General features: G+C 38.0%; 1 protein-coding gene across 4 annotated transcripts in view; it reads left to right on the plus strand.

Annotated features, from left to right (window-relative positions):
• Positions 1-22,440, plus strand: part of TTC23 (tetratricopeptide repeat domain 23) — a 114,733-nt gene that overhangs the window by 18,057 nt on the left and 74,236 nt on the right. For 2 of the 4 annotated variants that reach the window (XM_068556946.1, XM_068556937.1), the window contains exons 2-3: positions 13,784-13,983; positions 22,066-22,189. In XM_068556946.1, the coding sequence (XP_068413047.1) occupies positions 13,804-13,983; positions 22,066-22,189 (304 nt within the window). In that variant the 5' untranslated portion in view covers positions 13,784-13,803. Of the gene's footprint in view, positions 1-13,783; positions 13,984-22,065; positions 22,190-22,440 lie in introns of those variants that run through there. The other 2 variants (XM_068556957.1, XM_068556968.1) reach the window with 2 other exon arrangements.

Raw genomic sequence — 22,440 nt, forward strand, 5'->3', positions numbered from 1 at the left:
ATTTGGATTGTTTCTAGTTTGGGGCTATTAGAAAGAAAATTCCTATGAACATTTGTACATAAGTCTTTGTATGGATATATGCTTTCATTTCTTTTGTGTAAATTCCTAGGAGTGAAATGGACAGATCATAACTTACTAAGAAACTGCCAAGCTGTTTACCATAGTGGTTGTACCATTTTACATTCCTACCAACATGTATGAGAGTTCTAGTTGTTCCACCTCCATGCCAGCACTTAATACAGACTTTAAAATTTTAGTTATTTTAATTGTTATGAGTAGTATCTCACTGCATTTCCCTAATGACTAATGATGTTGAGCATCTCTTCATGTGCCTATTTGTTACTGATATATCTTCTTTGATGAAATGTGTGTTAAAATATTTTGCCTATTTTATAGTGAGCTGTTTGTTTTCTTATTATTGAGTTTTGAGAATTCTTTATATATTCAAGATACAAATCCTTTATTAGATATGTATTTTGTAAATATTTTCTCCCAGCCCATGACTTGTCTTTTTATCCTCTTCACAGTTTCTTATGAAGAGCAGACATTTTTAATTTTTGAAGTCCAATTTTTCATTTTGTTCTTTTTATGAATTTTTGTGTCATATATATGTAATCTTTTCCTAGTCCAAGGTCACAAAGATTTTCTTATAGAGGTCTATGTTTCATTTTGAGTTAATTCTTGTACATGCTGTGAGGTATGGATCAAAGATTTTTATTTTGTTTTGTTTTGATTTTACACGTGAACATCCAGTTGTTATAGCACCATTTGTTGAAAAGACTATGAATTGCCTTTGCAGCTTTGTCAACAATCAATTGTTTATGTATGCAGGCATCCATTTTTGGACTCTCCATTCTGTTCCATTCATCTGTCTATCTTGACAGCAATACCAAACTGCCTTGGTTACTGTAGCTTTATAATAAATCTTGATAAAAAGTTGTGTTTGTCCTCTGACTTTGTTCTTTCACAAAGTTGTTTTGGGTGTTCTAGGTCCTTTGAATTTTCCTATGAACTCTAGAAACAGTTTGTTGATTTCTGTTTAAGAAAAGAAATGCAAGGACTTGGATTGGGAAGGCTTTCAATCTATAGATCAACTTGTGGAGAACTGACATCTTAATAATATTGAGTGTTCCAACCCATGGACATGGTAAATGTTTAAGTCTTCTTTAATTTCTCTCAGCTATGTTTTGCAGTTTTAACTGTGCAAGTCATATTCATCTTTAAATAAATAATGCAGCTTTATTCCTTGTTTCATATTTTGATGCTATTGCATGTAGTATTGTATTTTAATTTCAATTTGATAGTCCATTGCTAATGTATAGAAATATAATTTTTGTATAGTGCTCTTATATTCTATAACCTTGTTCAACTCACTTATTCTAGGAGATTTTCTTCATATCCCATCAGATTTTCTACACAGATGATAATAGAGGTATACTGTCTGTGACTTAAGACAATTTTACTTTTTTCCTTTCTGATTTGGTTGCCTTTTATTTCTTTTTCTTGATTGATTGCACTGGCTAGAACCTCCACTACAATGTTAAATAGAAGTGTTGAGAGTGAACCTCCTTGTCTTGTTTCAGACCTTAGGGGAAGAGCCTTCAATTTTTCACTAATTTAGCTGTAGGTTTTTCACAGGTGCCCTTTATCAGGTTGAGGAAGTACAATTATATTACTACTTTGTAAGGATTTTTTTAAATCAGAAATGGATATTAGATTTTGTCAAGTTCTTTTTTGTGTGCTGATCAAGATGATCATACAGTTTTTCTTTTTTAGTTTATTAATGTTATGAATTACATTGACTGCTTTTTGAATGTTAAACCAATCTTGCATTTCTGAGATAAACTCTACTTGGTCATGATGTATTTTCCTTTTTATTTATTACTGGGTTTAATTTGCTAAAATTTTGCTTTAAATTTTTGCATCTATGTTCCTGAGGCATATTGATCTGAAATTTTCTTTTCTTGTAATACATTTGTCTTGTTTTGATTTGAGGGTCTCATAGAATGAGTTAGGAAATATTCTTATTTTCAATTTTCTGGAAGAGGTTGTATGGAATTGGTATTATATCTTCCTTAAATATCTGGTAGAATTTACTATTGAAGCCATCTAGGCCTGGAGGTTTTTATTTGTCTCTTTTATTTTGTTTTTTGTAAGGTTTTTAAAATACAAATTCAGTTTCTTTAATAGACATAGGGCTAGTCAGGTATATATTTTTTCTTGAGTGAGCTTTAGTATTTTGTGTCTTTAAAGGAATTTTTCCATTCATCTAAATTGTCAAATTTATTGGCATAGGTGTTCATAACATTCCCATATTAATCTTTTAACATTTGGAGACTCTGCAGTGATGGTATCTCTCTCGTTCCTGATATTGGTGATTTGTGTCTTCTTTCCTTTTTTTCTGATTAGTCAGGTTAGAGATTTATCAGCATTATTGGTCTCAGAAAACCAGGTTTTCATTTCATTGATTTTTCTCTACTTTTCTACTTTAATTTGTGAATTTAGCTTTATTATTTATTTTATTAATTCTTTTCTTATGCCTACTTTGAGTTTAATTTGCTCTTCCTTTTCTAGTCATTGAAGGTAAAGGTTAAGACCATGATTTTGAGATTTTTTTTACTTTACTTTTCTAATACAGGCATTTAATGCTATAAATGTTCCCATAATGACTGCTTTAGCAACATTCTCCAATTCTTGTATGTTGTCTTTTTATATCCATTCAGTTTAAACTACTTTCAAATATCCTTTTTGATGTCTTCTTTGACCCATGGGGCTTTTTTTTTTTAGAAAAATGTTATTTAGTTTCTAAATATTTGGACATTTTCCAGATATCTTTCTGTTACTGATTTATAACTTAATCCCTTGTGGTCATAGAATGTACTTTGTATGACTTGAATCCTTATAAATTTACTGAAACTTGTTTCATGACCCAGGATAGAATCTGTCTTAGTTAATGTCTATATGCACTTGAAAAGAATGGATATTCTGTGCTTTTTGGTAGAGTGTTATAGTAAATGCCAAATCAAGTTGGTTGATGTTGTAGTTCAAGTCTTCGGTATCCTTTACTGATTTTCTGCCTACTTGGTGTACCAATTATTGACAACAAGGTATTTAAATCTCTGACTATAATTAAGGATTTGATCATTTCTCCTTGCAGTTTCATCAGTTTGGGGTCTTATATATTGAAACTGTTATTAGGTATATTAACACTTGGGATGGTTATGTCCTCTTGAATAATTGACCCTTTATCATAATGAAATGACCTTCCTTATGGTAATATTTTTTGCTATAAAATCTACTTTGATATTAATATAGATACTCCAAGTTTGTTTCTGACTAATTTTAGAATATTGTTTTCCATTCTTTTACTTTTAATCTTAGTGTCTTTGAATTTCTTTTAGTCAACATATTGTTGGGTTTTGCATTTTTATCCAATCTGTCAATGTCTTTCTCTTAATTGGGGTGTTTAGATCATTTACATTTAATGTTGTTATTGTTATAGTTAGATTTAAGTCTATCACCTTGCTATTTATTGGCTATTTGTCCCAGCTGTTCTTTGTTCCCTTTTCCCTCTTTTTTCTATTGGATTATTTTTATGACTATATTTTTATCTCCTTTGTTGGCTTGTTACCTGTAACTCATTTTTTTTATTTTAATTGTTGCTATAGGCTTTATACTATACATTTTTAACTTATCTCAGTCTACCTTCAAGTAATATTATACCATTACATATACAGTATAAGAACTTCACAGTTCCATCCTCTCCTCTTAGTCTTTATACAACTTTGGTCATACATTTCACAAATATATATATATATATACATATATATATATATACACACACATATATATATATATGTTATAAGCCCCACGTACACTTTTTTTGTTTAAATAGTTGATTATATTTTATTTTAATTTTTCATTAACATCTTTATTGGAGTATAATTGCTTTACAATAGTGTGTTAGTTTCTGCTTTATAACAAAGTGAATCAGCTATACATATAAATATATCCCCATATCTCCTCCCTCTTGCGTCTCCCTCCCACCCTCCCTATCCCACCCCTCTAGGTGGTCACAAAGCACCGAGCTGATCTCCCTGTGCTATGCAGCTGTTTCCCACTAGCTATCTATTTTACATTTGGTAGTGTATATATGTCCATGCCACTTTATCACTTCGTCCCAGCTTACTCTTCACACTCCCTGTGTCCTCAAGTCCATTCTCTACATCTGCGTCTTTATTCCTGTCCTGCCTCTAGGTTCTTCAGAACCACTTCTTTTTTTAAGATTCCATATATATGTGTTAGCATACTGTATTTGTTTTTCTCTTTCTAACTTACTTCACTCTGTATGACAGACTCTAGGTCCATCCACCTCACTACAAATAACTCAATTTCGTTTCTTTTTATGGCTGAGTAATATTCCATTATATATATGTACCACATGTTCTTTATCCATTCATCTGTGGATGGACACTTAGGTTGCTTCCATGTCCTGACTATTGTAAATAGAGCTGCAGTGAACATTGTGGTACATGACTCTCTTTGAATTATAGTTTTCTGAGGGTATATGCCCAGTACGGGGATTGCTGGGTCATATGGTAGTTCTACTTTTAGTTTTTTGAGGAACCTCCATACTGTTCTCCATAGTGGCTGTATCAATTTACATTCCCACCAACAGTGCAAGAGGGTTCCCTTTCCTCCACACCCTCTCCAGCATTTATTGTTTGTAGATTTTTTTGATGATGGCCATTCTGACTGGCGTGAGGTGACACCTCATTGTACTTTTGATTTGCATTTCTCTAATGATTAGTGATGTTGAGCATCCTTTCATGTGTTTGTTGGCAATCTGTATATCTTCTTTGGAGAAATGTCTATTTAGGTCTTCTGCTCATTTTTGGATTGGGTTGTTTAATTTTTTTATATTGAGCTGCATGAGCTGCTTGTAAATTTTGGAGATTAATTCTTTGTCAGTTGCTTCATTTGCAAATATTTTCTCCCATTCTGAGGGTTGTCTTTTCATCTTGTTTATGGTTTCCTTTGCTGTGCCAAGCTTTTAAGTTTCATTAGGTCCCACTTGTTTATTTTTGTTCGTATTTCCATTTCTCTAGGAGGTGGGTCAAAAAGGATCTTGCTGTGATTTGTGTCATAGAGTATTCTGCCTATGTTTTCCTCTAAGAATTTGATAGTGTCTGGCCTTACATTTAGGTCTTTAACCAGTTTTGAGTTTATTTTTGTGTATGGTGTTAGGAACGGTTCTAATATCATTCTTTTGCACATAGCTGTCCAGTTTTTCCAGCACCACTTATGAAGAGGCTCTCTTTTCTCCATTGTATATTCTTGCCTCCTTTATCAAAAAAAAAGGTGACCATATTTGTGTGGGTTTATCTCTGGGCTTTCTATCCTATTCCATTGATGTATATTTCTGTTTTTGTGCCAATACCATACTGTCTTGATTACTGTAGCTTTGTAGTATTGTCTGAAGTCTGGGAGCCTGATTCCTCCAGCTCCATTTTTCTTTCTCAAGATTGCTTTGGCTATTCGGGGTCATTTGTGTTTCCATACAAATTGTGAAATTTTTTGTTCTAGTTCTGTGAAAAATGCCATTGGTAGTTTGATAGGGATTGCATTGAATCTGTAGATTGCTTTGGGTAGTATAGTCATTTTCACAATGTTGATTCTTCCAATCCAAGAACATGGTATATCTCTCCATGTGTTTGTAATGTCTTTAATTTCTTTCATCAGTGTCTTATAGGTTTCTGCATACAGGTCTTTTGTCTCCTTAGGTAGGTTTATTCCTAGGTATTTTATTCTTTTAGTTGCAACGTTAAATGGGAGATTTTCCTTAATTTCTCTTTCAGATTTTTTATCATTAGTGTATAGGAATTTTTCATCATTAGTGTAATGCAAGAGATTTCTGTGCATTAATTTTGTATCCTGCTACTTTACCAAATTCATTGATTACCTCTAGAAGTTTTCTGGTAGCATGTTTAGGATTCTCTATGTACAGTATCATGTCATCTGCAAACAGTGACAGCTTTACTTCTTCTTTTCCGATTTGGATTCCTTTTGTTTCTTTTTCTTCTCTGATTGCTGTGGCTAAAACTTCCAAAACTATGTTGAATAATAGTGGTGAGAGTGGACAACCTTGTCTTGTTCCTGATCTTAGTGGAAATGGTTTCAGTTATTCACCATTGAGAAAGATGTTGGCTGTAGGCTCCTCATATATGGCCTTTATTATGTTGAGGTAAGTTCCCACTATGCCTACTTTCTAGAAGGTTTTTATCATAAATGGGTGTTGAATTTTGTCAAAAGCTTTTTCTGCATCTATTGAGATGATCATATGGTTTTTCTCCTTCAATTTGTTAATATGGTGTATCACATTGATTGATTTGCGTATATTGAAGAATCTTTGCATTGCTGGGATAAACCCCACTTCATCATGGTGTATGACCCTTTTAATGTGCTGTTGGATTCTGTTTGCTAGTATTTTGTTGAAGATTTTTCCATCTATGTTCATCAGTGATATTGGCCTGTAGTTTTCTTTCTTTGTGACATCTTTGTCTGGTTTTGGTATGAGGGTGATGGTGGCCCCATAGAATGAGTTTGGGAGTGTTCCTCCCTCTGCTATATTTTGGAAGAGCTTGAGAAGGATAGGTGTTAGCTCTTCTCTAAATGTTTGATAGAATTCGCCTGTGAAGCTATCTGGTCCTGGGCTTTTGTTTGTTGGAAGATTTTTAATCACAGTCTCAATTTCAGTGCTTATGATTGGTCTGTGTATATTTTCTATTTCTTCCAGGTTCAGTCTTGGAAGGTTGTGCTTTTCTAAGAATTTGTCCATTTCTTCATGGTTGTCCATTTTATTGGCATATAGTTGCTTGTAGTAATCTCTCATGATCCTTTGTATTTCTTCAGTGTCAGTTATTACTTCTCCTTTTTCATTTCTAATTCTATTGATTTGAGTCTCCTCCCTTTTTTTCTTGATGGGTCTGGCTAATGGTTTATCACTTTTGTTTATCTTCTCAAAGAACCAACTTGTAGTTTTACTGATCTTTGCTACTGTTTCCTTCATTTCTTTTTCATTTATTTCTGATCTGATCTTTATGATTTCTTTCCTTCTGCTAACTTTGGGGGTTTTTTGTTCTTCTTTCTCTAATTGCTTTAGGTGTAAGGTTAGGTTGTTTATTTGAGATGTTTCTTGTTTCTTGAGGTAGGATTGTATTGCTGTAAACTTCCCTCTTAGAACTGCTTTTGCTGCATCCCATAGGTTTTGGATCATTGTGTTTTCATAGTCATTTGCTTCTAGGTATTTTTTTATTTCCTCTTTGATTCCTTTAGTGATTTCTTGGTTATTTAGTAGTGTGTTGTTTAGCCTCCATGTGTTTGTATTTTTAACATATTTTTTCCTGTAATTTATATCTAGTCTCAGAGCGTTGTGGTTGGAAAAGATACTTGATACAATTTCAATTTTCTTAAATTTACCAAGGCTTGATTTGTGACCCAAGATACGATCTATCCTGGAGAATATTCCATGAACACTTGAGAAGAAAGTGTATTCTGTTGTTTTTGGATGGAATGTCCTATAAATATCAATTAAGTCCATCTTGTTTAATGTATCATTTAAAGCTTGTGTTTCCTTATTTATTTTCATTTTGGATGATCTGTCCATTGGTGAAAGTGGGGTGTTAAAGTCCCCTACTCTTTTTGTGTTACTGTCAATTTCCCCTTTTATGGCTGTTAGCATTTGCCTTATGTATTGAGGTGCTCCTATGTTGGGTGAATAAATATTTACAATTGTTATATCTTCTTCTTGGATTGATCCCTTGATCATTATGTAGTGTCCTTCTTTGTCTCTTGTAATAGTCTTTATTTTAAAGTCTATTTTGTTTGATATGAGAATTGCTACTCCAGCTTTCTTTTGATTTCCATTTGCATGGAAATTGTTTTTCCATCCCCTCACTTTCAGTCTGTATGTGTCCCTTGGTCTGAAGTGGGTCTCTTGCAGACAACATATTTTTGGGTCTTGTTTTTGTATCCATTCAGCCTATCTATTTCTTTTGGTTGGAGCATTTAATCCATTTACATTTAAGGTAGTTATCAATATGTATGTTCCTATTACCATTTTCTTAATTGTTTTGGGTTTGTTATTGTAGGTCTTTTCCTTCTCTTGTGTTTCCTGCCTAGAGAAGTTCCTTTAGCATTTGTTTTAAAGCTTGTCTGGTAGTGCTGAATTCTCTTAGCTTTTGCTTGTCTGTAAAGGTTTTAATTTCTCTGTCGAACCTGAATGAGGTCCTTGCTGGGTAGAGTAATCTTGGTTGTAGGTTTTTCCCTTTCATCACTTTAAATATGTCCGGCCACTCCCTTCTGGCTTGCCGAGTTTCTGCTGAAAGATCAGCTGTTAACCTTATGGGGATTCCCTTGTATGTTATTTGTTGTTTTTCCCTTGCTGCTTTTAATATTTTTTCTTTGTATTTAATTTTTGCTAGTTTGATTAATATGTGTCTTGGCATGCTTCTCCTTGGATTTATCCTGTATGGGACTCTCTGCACTTCCTGGACTCGATTGACTATTTCCTTTCCCGTATTAAGGAAGTTTTCAACTATAATCTCTTCAAATATTTTCTCAGTCCTTTTCGTTTTCTCTTCTTCTTCTGGGACCCCTATAATTCGAATGTTGGTGTGTTTAATGTTGTCCCAGAGGTCTCTGAGACTGTCCTCAATTCTTTTCATTCGTTTTTCTTTTTTCTGCTCTGTGCTAGTTATTTCCACTATTTTATCTTCCCAGTCACTTATCCGTTCTTCTGCCTCAGTTATTCTGCTATTGATTCCTTCTAGAGAATTTTTAATATCATTTATTGTGTTGTTCAGCATTGTTTGTTTGCTCTTTAGTTATTCTAGGTCCTTGTTAAACATTTCTTGTATTTTCTCCATTCTGTTTCCAAGATTTTGGATCATCTTTGCTATCATTGCTCTGAATTCTTTTTCAGGTAGACTGCCTATTTCCCCTTCATTTGTTAGGTCTGGTGGGTTTTTACCCTGCTCCTTCATCTGCTGTTTGTTTCTCTGTCTTCTCATTTTGCTTAACTTACTGTGTTTGGGGTCTCCTTTTCACAGGCTGCAGGTTCGTAAGTCCCATTGTTTTTGGTGTCTGCCCCCAGTGGCTAAGTTTGGCTCAGTGGGTTTTGTAGGCTTCCTGGTGGAGGGGACTGGTGCCTGTGTTCTGGTGGATGAGGCTGGATATTTTCTTTCTGGTGGGCAAGACCACGTCTCATCGTGTGTTTTGGGGTGTCTGTGACCTTACTATGATTTTAGTCAGCCTCTCTGCTAATGGGTGGGATTGTGTTCCTATCTTGCTAGTTGTTTGGCATAGGGTGTCCAGCACTGTAGCTTGCTGGTTGTTGAGTGGAGCTGGGTGTTAGCGTTGAGATGGAGATCCCTGAGAGAATTTTTGCCATTTGTTATTACACGGAGCCAGGAGGTCTCTGGTGGACCAATGTCCTAAACTCAGCTTTCCCAGCTTAGAGGCTCAGGCCTGACACCCTGCTGGAAAGGAAAGAAGGAAGGAAGGAAGGAAGGAAGGAAGGAAGGAAGGAAGGAAGAAAGAAAGAAAGAAAGAAAGAAAGAAAGAAAGAAAGAAAGAAAGAAAGAAAGAAAGAAAGGAAGGAAGGAAGGAAAATAAAATTTTTTTTAATTATTAACAATTTTAAAAAAGGAAGAAAGAAAGAAGAGAGCAACCAAACCAAAAAGCAAATCCACCCATGATAACAAGCACTAAAAACTATACTAAAAAAAGCAAAACAAACAAAAAAGAACCAGACAGACAGAATCGTAGGACAAATGGTAAAAGCAAAGGTATACAGACAAAATCACACAAATAAGCATACACATACACACTCACAAAAAGAGAAAAAGGAAAAAAAAAATATATATATATATATAAAAGAAAGAGAGCAACGAAATCAATAAACAAATCTACAAATTATAATAAACTCTAAATACTAAACTATGATAAACATAAAACCAGAAACAAATTAGATGCAGAAAGCAAACCCCAAGTCTACAGTTGCTTCCAAAGTCCACCACCTCAAGTTTAGGATGATTCGTTGTCTGTTCAGGTATTCCACAGATGCAGGGTACATCAAGTTGATTGTGGAGATTTAATCCACTGCTCCTGGGACTGCTGGGAGAAATTTCCCTTTCTATCTTTGTTCACACAGCTCCTGGGGTTCAGCTTTGGATTTGGCCCCGCCTCTGTGTGTAGGTCGCCTGAGGGCATCTCTTCTTCCCCCAGACAGGATGGGGTTAAAGGAGCAGCTGATTAGGGGACTCTGGCTCACTAAGCCTGGGGGAGGGAGGGGTACGGAATGCGGGGCGCGACTGTGGCGGCAGAGACCAGCGTGACTTTGCAACAGCCTGAGGCATGCTGTGTGTTCTCCTGGGGAAGTTGTCCCTGGATCACGGGACCCTGGCAGTGGTGGGCTGCACAGGCTCTTGGGAGGGGAGGTGTGGTTAGTGACCTGGGCTTGCACACAGGCTTTTTGGTGGCTGCAGCAGCAGCCTTAGCCTCTCATGCCAGTCTCTGATGTCCACGCTGATAGCTGTGGCTCACACCCATCTCTGGAGCTCACTTAGGCGGTGCTCTGAATCCCTTCTCCTAGCGCACCCCGAAACAATGGTCTCTTGCCTCTTAGGCAGGTCCAGACTTTTTCCTGGACTCCCTCCCGGCTAGCTGTGGCGCACTAGCCCCCCTTCAGGCTGTGTTCATGAAGCCAACCCCAGTCCTCTCCCTGGGATCTGACCTCCAAAGCCAGAGCCTCAGCCCCAAGCCCCCACCAGCCCTGGCGGGTGAGCAGACAAACCTCTCAGGCTCGTAAGTGCTGGTCCACACCAATCCTCTGGGCACGAATCTCTCCGCTTTGCCCTCTGCACCCCTGTTTTTGTGTTCTCCTCCATGGCTCCAAAGCTTCACCCCCCCACCCCCCATCTCTACCAGTGAAGGGGATTCCTAGTGTGTGGAAACTCTTCTTCCTTCACAGCTCCCTCCCAGAGGTGCAGGTCCCATCCTTATTCTTTTGTCTCTGTTTTCTCTTTTTTCTATTGCCTTACCCAGGTATGTGGGGATTTTCTTGCCTCTTGGGAAGTCTGGGGTCTTCTGCCAGCGTTCAGTAGGTGTTCTCTAAGAGTTGTTCCACATGTAGATGTATTTCTGATGTATTTGTGGGGAGAAAGGTGATCTCCATGTCTTACTCCTCTGCCCGATTATCTTTTAAAGAGATTTAAATAATATGAAAACAGTCTTACATATTTGCTCATGTATCTTTTTCATTGTTCTTAATTCCTTTGTGTAGATCTATATTTCCATTTGTTATCATTTTTCTTCCTTTTGAAAGACTTCACTTAATATTTCTTGGGAACATTGGGGTGCAGATCTGCTGGTGATGATTTTTTTTTTAATTTATTAATTAATTTATTTATTTTGGCTGCATTGGGTCTTTGTTGCTGTGTGCGGGCTTTCTCTAGTTGCGGCTAGTGGGGGCTACTCTTCGTTGCAGTGTGTGGGCTTCTCATTGCAGTGGCTTCTCTTGGTGTGGAGCACAGGCTCTCGGCATGCAGGCTTCAGTCGTTGTGGCACGCAGGCCCAGTAGCTGTGGCTCACAGGCTCTAGAGCGCAGGCTCAGTAGTTGTGGTGCACGGGCTTAGTTGCTCTGCAGCATGTGGGATCTTCTTGGACCAGGGCTTGAACCTGTGTCCCCTGCATTGGCAGGAGGATTCTTAACCACTGCGCCACCAGGGAAGTCCCGCTGGTGATGATTTCTTTCAGATTTTGATCTTGAAAGATATTTTCACTGGTACGGAATTTTAGCTTGACAATTTTTTTTCTGTCCATACTTTAAATATGGTGCTTCACTGTCTTCTCATGTGCTTTATTTCCTCCCAGAAACCTGTTATCATCATCATCTTTTTTTTTTTTAATGCTAGTATGTCCTTTTTTCTGACTACTTTTAATATTTTCTCTTTATCATGGTTTTGAGCAATTTGGTTATGATGTATCTTGGTGTAGTTTCCTTTATGCTTCTTGTGTTTAGTTTTCATTTAGCTTCTTGGATCTCTGGGTTTTTACTTTTCCTCAAATTTGGAAAAATTTTGGCCGTTATTTCTTCAAACACTTTTTTTTGTCCCCACTACAATCTGCTTTCCTTTAGGGACTCAAATTATATATATATTAGGCAATTTGAAGTTGTTTCACAGCTCACTGATTTTTTAAATGATGGTTTCTATTGCTGTGTCTGCAAGTTCATGCATCTTTTCATCTGTAATATCTAATCTCCCATTAATCTGATCTAGTGTATTTTTCATCTCACGTATAATTTTCTTATCTAGAAGTTCATTTTGGGTCTTTTTATATTCTGTGTCTCTAGTTAACTTTTTAAACATATGGAATACAATTATAATAACCGTTAATATTCTTCTCTGCTAACTTAATATCTGGGTCAGTTCTGGGTCAGTTTTGACTGATTATTCTTCTCATTATGGGCCATGTTTTCTTGCCTATTTGCATGCCTGGTGATCCTTCTTTGGACATCAGATTATATGAATTTTACCTTGTTTAATGCTGGCTATTTTTGCATTCCTATGAACATCCTTGAGTTTTGCCCTCTGATACAGTTAAGTTACTTGGAAACAGTTTTATCCTTTTAGGTCTTACTTTCATGGTTTGTTAAGTGGATCTAAGCAGGGTTCACTCTAGGGCTAATCCCCATTACTGAGACAAAACCCTTCTGAATATTTTACCTTGTACCTCATGAATTATGAGTTTTTCCAGTCTGGTCAGTGGGAACAGGCACCGCCAGCCTTGGTAAGCACCAGACACTTCCTTTCAATCTTATTAGAGGAGTCTTTCTCCAGACTCAAGTAGTTTTCTTACACACATGCTGGTCAGTATTCTCTCCCCATACTTGAGGGGTGCTAATCTCTGGGGTCCTCTCTGTGCAGCTCCATCCTCTCTAGTAATCTGTCCTGTGAACTCCAGCCACCTTGGTCTCCCAGATGCTCTACTCTATTTCCTCAACTCAGATAGTCCACAGGGTAATTCTGGGTTACCCTGCATGTTCTAGAAACTTTTTCAAAGCAATAACCTGGGGCAATCATGGGTCTCACTTTGTTTCTTTTTTCCATTTCTCAAGTCTGTTGTCCTGTCTCTTGAAAACCATTGTTTCATACCTTTTTTGCCTATGGGTTGTTTTTTGTTGTTGTTATTTGTTAATTGGTTGGTGACTTCGGGCAAGAGGATAAATCTCATCCCTATTACTCCATCTTGGCTGGAAGTGAAAGTTTAACGTGTCATTTTTTCCTGTTTTCAAGGTCACTTGGGATTCAACAGATCTAATCTGAGCTCTTTGAGAACTGTTTGGGCTCAGCTGATTCCTACTGATATATATACATATACATATATACCATATATAATATATAGATACATATATCATATATAATATATAAAATATATCAGTATGTGTGTATATACATATACACATACATATATATACATGTAATATAGAGAGAGAACAAAGAATGTTTGGTTTAGTTAAAACTTGAAATCAGTCTGAAAGAAGTTAGTACTAGCCACTAGGATCTTTTTGGATAGAATGCTACTTATTTCAAAGAAGTCATGGGTATAGTGTTGAAATTTTCTTAGATTCTAGTCTCAATTTCTAGGAAAAAAATGTGTATTTCTAAAAGTAACTATGGAAATTATCATTAACACCTTCATTTCCTTATTTAAAAATTAGAGGATAATGTATATAAAAATATGCAAGAATCACAGGAAACTCACATATCCAACCACCTGGATGAAATTGTTGCTGCCGTCAGCATAACACCTAGAAAAAAGCTCCAAAACAAGCTGCTTCAGACAGCACTGTTTCAGCCTCCTCGAGAGAAACTCCACCTCTGTGAAGAGAAAGCAAAGTCCTATTCTAGCAGTCATGAGGTAAGGAGCCTTTCTTTTTATACCTGTACTCTGGTAATTGAGAAGTAGGATACTTTAGGTTGCATTCCTACTCTCAGGAGTTTGGTACAAGAGAAAATATGACAGTGCCTTTTTCATAGTGCGAGTGGGTGTAGTACCTCAGGACTCCAAGCCCAGCACTTGGCACAGTCAACATTATGTTTGCTGAATGAGTGCACAAATGAACAAACAAGTTTGCCCTGACCTCTGACAAGTGTACACTAGACTGACTGGTTGTGATTTGACCTACTACAGTCATTTTCCATCAATCAATAAATATTTATTGAGCTCCTCCTGTGTGCCAGGTCTAAGCACTGGAATACAGGACAAAGCAGATGAAGTTTCTGCTCTCATGGAGCTTATATTTCTTAGGTGCCTAATCTTGTTCTCTGCATACTTCTTTCCCATCTCTCTTCAAAGTTTTATTCATTTACTCATTCATTCAATATGTATTTCTCTACCACCTCTTATGTGTCAGACCCTATTTGTCCATTTATTCACAAAAACTTACTGTATACCTAATGTGTGCCAGGCGCTGTGCAAGTGCTGGGGGCACAGATGGGAAAACTACAGCCTCTGCCTCAGAGGAATTCATGGTCTGGTTGGGGAGATAGATGGATAATGGTAATCAGCATAAGTTCTGTGACAAACACAAGCTCAGGTGATATAGATGCAAAGCATGGGGAGTGAGGGGAGGAGGGATGGGCATTGACCCTGGAGTTGGAGGAGGGACAGCACTTAAGGCATGCTTTTTGGGATGGGAGTTATTTGGAGTGCACTGATAACAGTACTTAGGAGCTGGCCCCAGGTAGGAGAGAGGACAATAGCGTTCTGGGCAGAGGTGGCAGATGGGCAAGAGTTGCGGGTCTGAGGGTGCACAGGCTGTTTGGGGAACTATATGGAACTATCTGGGATGGAGGCTTTAGTTACACAGGGCAGCAAATGAGGTTGGATTATGGACAGGAGCTGGGACCAGAAGGTGTTCAACACCCAGGAAAAGTTTAGATTTTCTCCTCAGGGTGCTGGAGACTGTCATAGGATTATAAGCAGAAGAGGGCCATGAGCAAGTCTGAGTTTCTGGAATGATCCCTCAGACCTCAGATAACTAGGTGGTGGAGGAAGAGAAGGGAGGTAAACTGGAGGAGGGCCAGTTTGCAGGATGTTTGCAATAATCCTGGCAAGGGCCTGAAATATGGCAGAGTCAGTAGAAATGCTGAGATCTTTTTTTTTTTTTATTTGAAGTATAGTTGATTTACAATGTTGTGTTAATTTCTGCTATACAGCAAAGTGATTCAGTTATTCATATATATACATTCTTTTTTTTAATATTCTTTTCCATTATGGTTTATCATAGGATATTGATTATAGTTCTCTGTGCTATACAGTAGGACCTTGTTACCTATATCTATATCTATATCTATCTATATATAAATATATATATATTCTATATATATTAGTTTGCATCTGCTAATCCCAAACTCCCAGTCCATCCCTCCCCCAATCCCCTTCCCCTTGGCAACCACCTGTCTGTTCTCTATGTCTGTGATTCTGTTTCTGTTTCATAGATAGGTTCATTTGTGTCATATTTTAGAATCCACACATAAGTGATATCATATGGTATTTGTCTTTCTCTCTCTGACTTACTTCACTTAGTATGATAATCTCTAGTTGCAAAATGCTGAGATCTTTTGATAAGAATTTGGAAATATGAATCAATGAAACCTGGTAACTGGGGGGGACATAGGGGTTGGAGAGGCAAGAGTGAGCCAGAGAGGGGTGTGTGGAATTCCTGACTTAGGGCTCAGCCAGCCTGGGTGACCCAAGGCTTGTCAGAGCCCTTTGTTATTGTAATGAATACAGGAAGAAGAGCAAGATTATGATGAGAAGGTGTGAATTCGGTTTTGAAGGTGTGCTTATTCATTATGCAGCAGATATTTATTTAGTACCTACTATGTGCCAGGCTGTGTGCTATGTCGGCCTCAGCTGGCAGCCTTTCTCAACCAGAGGTCTGCAAGAGAACTAAGCCCTAATGCCCTAAGGCATTTGGTATATATATATATATATATATATATATACATATATATATATATATGTATATATATATATATATTCTATTATTATTAATTTGTATTGGAGTATGGCTGCTTTGCAATGTTGTGTTAGCCTCCACTGCACAACAAAATGAATCAGCCATACATGTACAGATATCCCCTCCCTTTTGGACTTCCCTCCCATTTAGGTTACCACAGTGCATTAGGTAGAGTTCCCTGTGCTATACAGTATGTTCCCATCAGTTGTCTATTTTGTACATAGTATCAACACTGTATATGTGTCAATCCCAGTCTCCCAATTCCTCCCACCCCATCCCTTTCCCCCTTGGTATCCATACATTTGTTCTCTACATTTCTGTCTCTATTTCTGCTTTGCAAATAAGATCATCTATACCATTTTTCTAGATTCCACATATATGTGTTATTATACGATATTTACTTTTCTCTTTCTGACTTACTTCACTCTGTATGACACTCTCTAGGTCCATCCATGTATCTACAAATGACCCAATTTTATTCCTTTTTATGGCTGAGTAATATTCCATTGTATATATGTGCCACATCTTCTTTATCCATTTGCTGGATAAAGAAGACAGACATTTAGGTTGTTGATAGACATCTAGGTTGCTTCCACGTCCTGGCTATTGTAAATAGTGCTGCTATGAACATTGGGGTGCATGTGTTTTTTTGAATTATGGTTTTCTCTGGGTATATGCCCAGTAGTGGGATTGTTGGGTCATATGGTAGTTCTATTTTTAGTTTTTTAAGGAACCTGCGTACTGTTTTCCATAGTGGCTGTATCAATTTACATTCCCACCAACAGTGTATGAAGGTTCCCTTTTCTCCATACCCTCTCCAGCATTTATTGTTTGTAGGTTTTTTGATGATGGCCATTCTGACTGGTGAGAGCTGATACCTCATTGTAGTTTTGATTTGCATTTCTCTAATAATTAGTGATGTTGAGCATCTTTTCATGTGTTTGTTGGACATCTGCATTTGGTGTATATAAAGAATTAACTTCTCTTCTATGCATCTAGAATGATATCAAAGCATTTTTTGTGTTCTGCCGTTCAGATGAGGAATCCTTGGATTCAGCAGTGAACAGTACAAACAGCTTGCCTGCCCTCATGGAGCTGAGGGGACATTGTAAAGAAACCAGTGAAGTAGAGATTGTGCTAAGTGCTATGGAGGAAACAGAGTGGGCCTATCTTAGGTAAGGGGGGGCCTCACTGAGGAGGTGACATCTGAGCTGACACCTAAAGATGAGAAGGAGCCAGCACGGAGGAGCTGAGGGAAAGGAGTTCTAGGGAGAGGGAACAGCAGCCATAAAATTCATAAGTTTGGCACGAGCGTGACTATGTTTGAAGTGATGAGAGGAAGCTTCAGGCTGACGTGAAATGTAGTTGGAGAGGCAGCTTACCTGCCTTGCAGGTCTCAAGTTAAGTGCTCTGGGAAGCCTTAAAGTGTTTTTAGGAAAGTATTAATATGATGTAATTTGCTTCTTAAAATACCATTCTTTGGTAATTTTTTATTTTAAAATACTTTCAGACTTAACAGAAACGTTACAAGATATACCAGTTGTTAACATTTACTTTATTTCTTTATTTCTCACTCTCTCTCTCTGTCATTATTTTTCTGAATATCTGAGAGTAAGTCACAAATGTATGATCCTTTACCCCTAAATACGTCAGTGCCTATTTCCCAAGAATAAAGGATATTCTCCGGAACCTAACCATAGTACAATGATTGAAATTAGGAAATTAATATTGATATATATTATTATCTAATCTACAAACATTATGCATATTTCTCTAATTATCTCAATAATATCTTTTATAGAAACAAAAATCAGCCATGGTCCAATCCATGAAATCATGTTGACTATAGTCAACAGTTAGAGCAGTTACTTAGCCTGTCTTTATCTTTCACAATCTTAGTCTTTGTGAAAAAAACTATATTAGTCTGTTTGGGTTGCTGTAATAGAATACCACAGACTGGGTGGCCTACACAACAGAAATGTACTCCTCGCAGTTCTGGAGACTGGAAGTCCAAGATCAAGGTGCCAGCAGGGCTGGTGTCTGGTGAGAGCTCTCCCCTTGGGTTGCAGACCACCACCTTCTAGCTGTGTCCTCACATGGCCTCTTCTTTGTGCGTGTGGGGGAAGGGGGAGAGAAAGGTGTCTCTTCTTATAAGTACACTAATCCTATTGATCAGGGCCCCACCTTTATAACCTCATTTGACCCTAATTACAGCCTTAGAGGCCCTATCTCCAAATACTACAGTGAGAGTTAGGGCTTCAACATATGAATTTGGCAGGGTCCACAAATATACACTCCAATTATTTTGTAGAATACCTCCCAATTTGAATTTGTCATGTGTTTCCTTATGATTAGATTCAGATTATGCATTTTGGGCAGGAATTCCACAGACCTGACATAGGGCCCTTCTCAGTGCATCATATTAGGAGGCATACGATGTCGTTTGTCTCATTACTATGAGGCTAAATTTGATCGCTTGGTTAAGGAGCTATCTGGCAGGTTTTTTCACTGTAGAATTATTATTCTTCCCTTTGTAATTAATATTTTGTGGGGAGATTCATTGATACTGTGAACATATCCTATTCCTCATTAAAACTTCACCCCCTAGTTTATAGCATCCATTGATGATTCTCACCTGAATTAGCTATTACTACGATGTTTGTCAAATGGTGATTCTCTGACTTCAGCATTCTTTCAACATTTATTTGTTGGCATTCTTTTTATGAGGACGAGCTTTTCCTTCTTCACACTTTATTGTTCATTTATTTATGTCAGTATGGGTTCAAGAAATCCTGTTTTACAAATATGTTACAATCCATTATCATCATCAAAACTTAAATTATTTTGTATTTGCCAGTGGGAGCCCCTTCAAGCTGGCTTCTGAGTCCTTGATATGCCTCCATGATTCTTTCCTTAATTTCCGACACAATAAGATTTTTCAGGTTCATCTTGTATTTCCCTGCTCCAGCTGTGGATTCAGGGAATGCTAGTTCCTCTTAGAAGAGAATAGTATTGATATTTAGACACCAAGATCTGGGTATTAAATACCCATTTTGAAATACGTATGGCCAGACTTACTGATCCTCAGAGTTGCATATTTTAATATTAAGAAGTTTAAGAAATTCAGGTAACTCAAGAATGATGTTGTGGGAAGAGATCTGGACTTTGCATCAAGCCAATGAACACATGAAGATGTTCAGCCTCACTAGCTTTGAGGAAAAAAAAATACAAACTAAAACAGGGAGAAATGAGTTAACTGACAAATTGGCAAGTTAAACCCCAACTAGTGCTTGGCTCTGTGTAAGGGGCATTCCCTGCTCACACACCATGCTGTAAGGGAGGTATGGATGGAAGCAGCCTCTCGAGGAAGCACTCCAGCAAACTCTAGCAAAGCCTCAGGATTTTGCACATCCTTCACCCTATTGTCACGTTGGAATTCATTCTAAGAAAATGCTTATGGGGCTTCCCTGGTGGCACAGTGGTTAAGAATCCTCCTGCCAATGCAGGGGGACACAGGTTCGAGCCCTGGTCCGGGAAGATCCCACATGCCATGGAGCAACTAAGCCCGTGCGCCACAACTACTGAGCCCACGTGCCACAACTACTGAAGCCCGCGCACCTAGAGCCCGTGCTCTGCAACAAGAGAAGCCACCGCAATGAGAAGCTTGCGCACCGCAACAAAGAGTAGCCCCTGCTCGCCGCAACTACAGAAAGCCCGCATTCAGCATCAAAGACCCAATGCGGCCAAAAATAAATAATAAAATAAAATAAATAGATTTATATCTATAAAAAATGAATGCTATAAAAAAAAGAAAAAGAAAATGCTTATGGATATGAGCAAATCTATCCACACAGGATGTTCAGAGAGAAAAAATTTTAAAACAACCTAAGTGCTCAATAGCTATTGGTTGAGTAACTCACTTATAATATATCCATACAATAAAATACTATGCAGCCATAAAAAATTATTATCATAGAAGATGACATGGAGAAATGTTCACAAATTGTGAAAAGTTGCAAACCTATATGTAGCTTATAAGCCTATTTTTAAAAAGAAAAAATATGTATAGATAGATTCATAGGAATGAAGGATAGAGAGAAATTTAGCTGCCTAGTTGTCTCTAAGAGGTGAGATGGCAGGTGATTTTTTATTATTTTTTATTTTTTTTGCTCACCTGTATTTTGATAATGAGCATGTATTACTTTTGTAATAAGAAAAATGTTACTATAGGAAAAAGCCACACCTCCATCTTCCTTCATCACTATGGAGTGAGCACAGTGTTCCCCAGCCTCTCTTGCTAGGTCAGAAAAGCGACTGTCCTGTGGTCAACTGTCTGGGTATGCATTTTTTGTCAAGAGGAATGTTGTTTCAAGGTGAAAGCGTTTCTAACTCACATGGGAACTTTGTGGAAGTGCAGGTCCTTTGAGATTAGGCATTGACCGGGGGAGTAGGGGTGGGGGGTGTACTGGGTCTTCTACTGGGTCTTTTCCACAACTCTGTCCTTGTTCTTGCAGTTCTTCCTCTGCTTTGCCCCCTTCAGCTTTGTACCTCCCACCTCCTCTTTTGCTATTCCAGCTATCTATTACTGTATCACACTCTAAGACTTAGTGGCATAAAACAAAAACAACCATTTAGTTTGCTCATGAATGCACAATTTGTGCAGAGCTCAGTGAGATCTGGTCAGCTCTGCTCCATGCAGCATCAGCTGGGCTCAACAGGTGTGGAGAATCCAACTCCAGGGTGGCGTAGTCCCGCGGCTGACCGATTAATGCTGCCACCAGCACATTTCCATGTAGGCCTCTCCGTGGGGCCGCTTAGGCTTCCTCAGGGAATGGTGGTTAGGTTATTAGTCTTCTGGGGTTGCTATGGCAAAATACCTCAGACTGGGTGGCTTCAACAAAGGAAGTTTATTTTCTCACAATTCTGGAGCCTAGAGGTCTAAGGTCAAGGTGTTGGCAGGGTTGATTTTATTCAGAGGTCTCGCTCCTTGACTTGCAAATGCCTGCCCTCCCACTGTGTCCTCATAATGTGTTTCTCTGTGTGTGCCCATTCCTAGTGTCCCTTTCTCTTCTTACAAGGACACCAGTCATATTAGATTAGGGCCCCATCCTGACAGCCTCATTTTAACTTATTCACCTCTTTAAAGGCCGTCTCTCCAAATACAGTTATATTCTGAAGTACCTAGGACTCCAACATATGAATTTGGAGGTGGGAGACACAATTCAGCCCATAACAAGTTCCAAGAGTGAGTAAAAAGTGGAAACTGCCAGTTCTTTAAGAACGGGGTCTAAAAAGTGGCGCTGCATCATTTCCTCCATGTTCTTTTGGCCAAACAGTCATAAAACCCAGATTCAAAGAAAAGGGGACATAGACCACCATCTCTGTATGGAAGGAGTGTCAAAGAATTTTGGAGCTGTATTTTAAAACCACCAGTCTTGCTTTGAGTGTATTGCTGCTCTAAGCTGACCTGGAGCTGGAATCCATGGTTCGCTATTCTCTTTGTCTTGGCTCCGGATGAAAATGTGCTTTAATCCTTTAATGAAATCTGTTTGTAAAGTCCTGCTGACCTCATTTGCTGTGCTAATATCCCAGCTGCTAAAGAAGGTGTTTGAATTGAGAACTAACAGGTATTATTTGAAAACTATCACCATTCGCCCACTTGTTGTGCCTGAATATGTAGTAGCTGTTCATTGACGGGCAGCGTCTTTACTCCATAACGTTTTTCACTATTTACTATAAATTTAAATGCACTATAAATTTTACTGGTTTTTTATGTATATTGTCTATTTCACCCAACCAGATGAATACCCTGCCATCCAAGACAGATCTTTGTTTTGTTCTCTAATGTATCACAAGTCCTTAAAACCATGCCCAGCCCATAATCGACACTCAATAAGTGTATATTGAATGGATAAAAATACAAGTTGATTTTGTGCTTTGTTGTCTAACTGGTGAGACCATTTCCCTTCCTCCAGTATAAACAGGCTCTCCAGGAGCTTGTGCGCTGTGTGGCGCTGACGAGGATCTGCTATGGTGACTCACACTGGAAACTGGCGGAGGCGCATGTTAACCTGGCTCAGGGCTACCTCCAGCTGAAAGGTGAGTCTGCCTCAGGCTGAGGAGGATCGGCTGGTTGGTTTCTGCTCTTTTCCTCAAATTTGACTTAACTTTAGAAGGATCAGGTTTTCTTGGACCTTCTCCTCTCTACACATTGAGAGCCATTTCCTCTCACAAAGAGTCAATAAGATTTTTTAATACAATATGTAAAAAAGAGAAGGAAGACTTTAGCCCTTCTGAGCTTTGTTTTTTATGATCTTAAATGTAGTTCTTAGGAGATAATTAATTTGTTA

Source organism: Eschrichtius robustus, chromosome 1, assembly GCF_028021215.1.
Source record: "Eschrichtius robustus isolate mEscRob2 chromosome 1, mEscRob2.pri, whole genome shotgun sequence".
In the NCBI taxonomy this organism is placed as follows: domain Eukaryota; kingdom Metazoa; phylum Chordata; class Mammalia; order Artiodactyla; family Eschrichtiidae; genus Eschrichtius; species Eschrichtius robustus.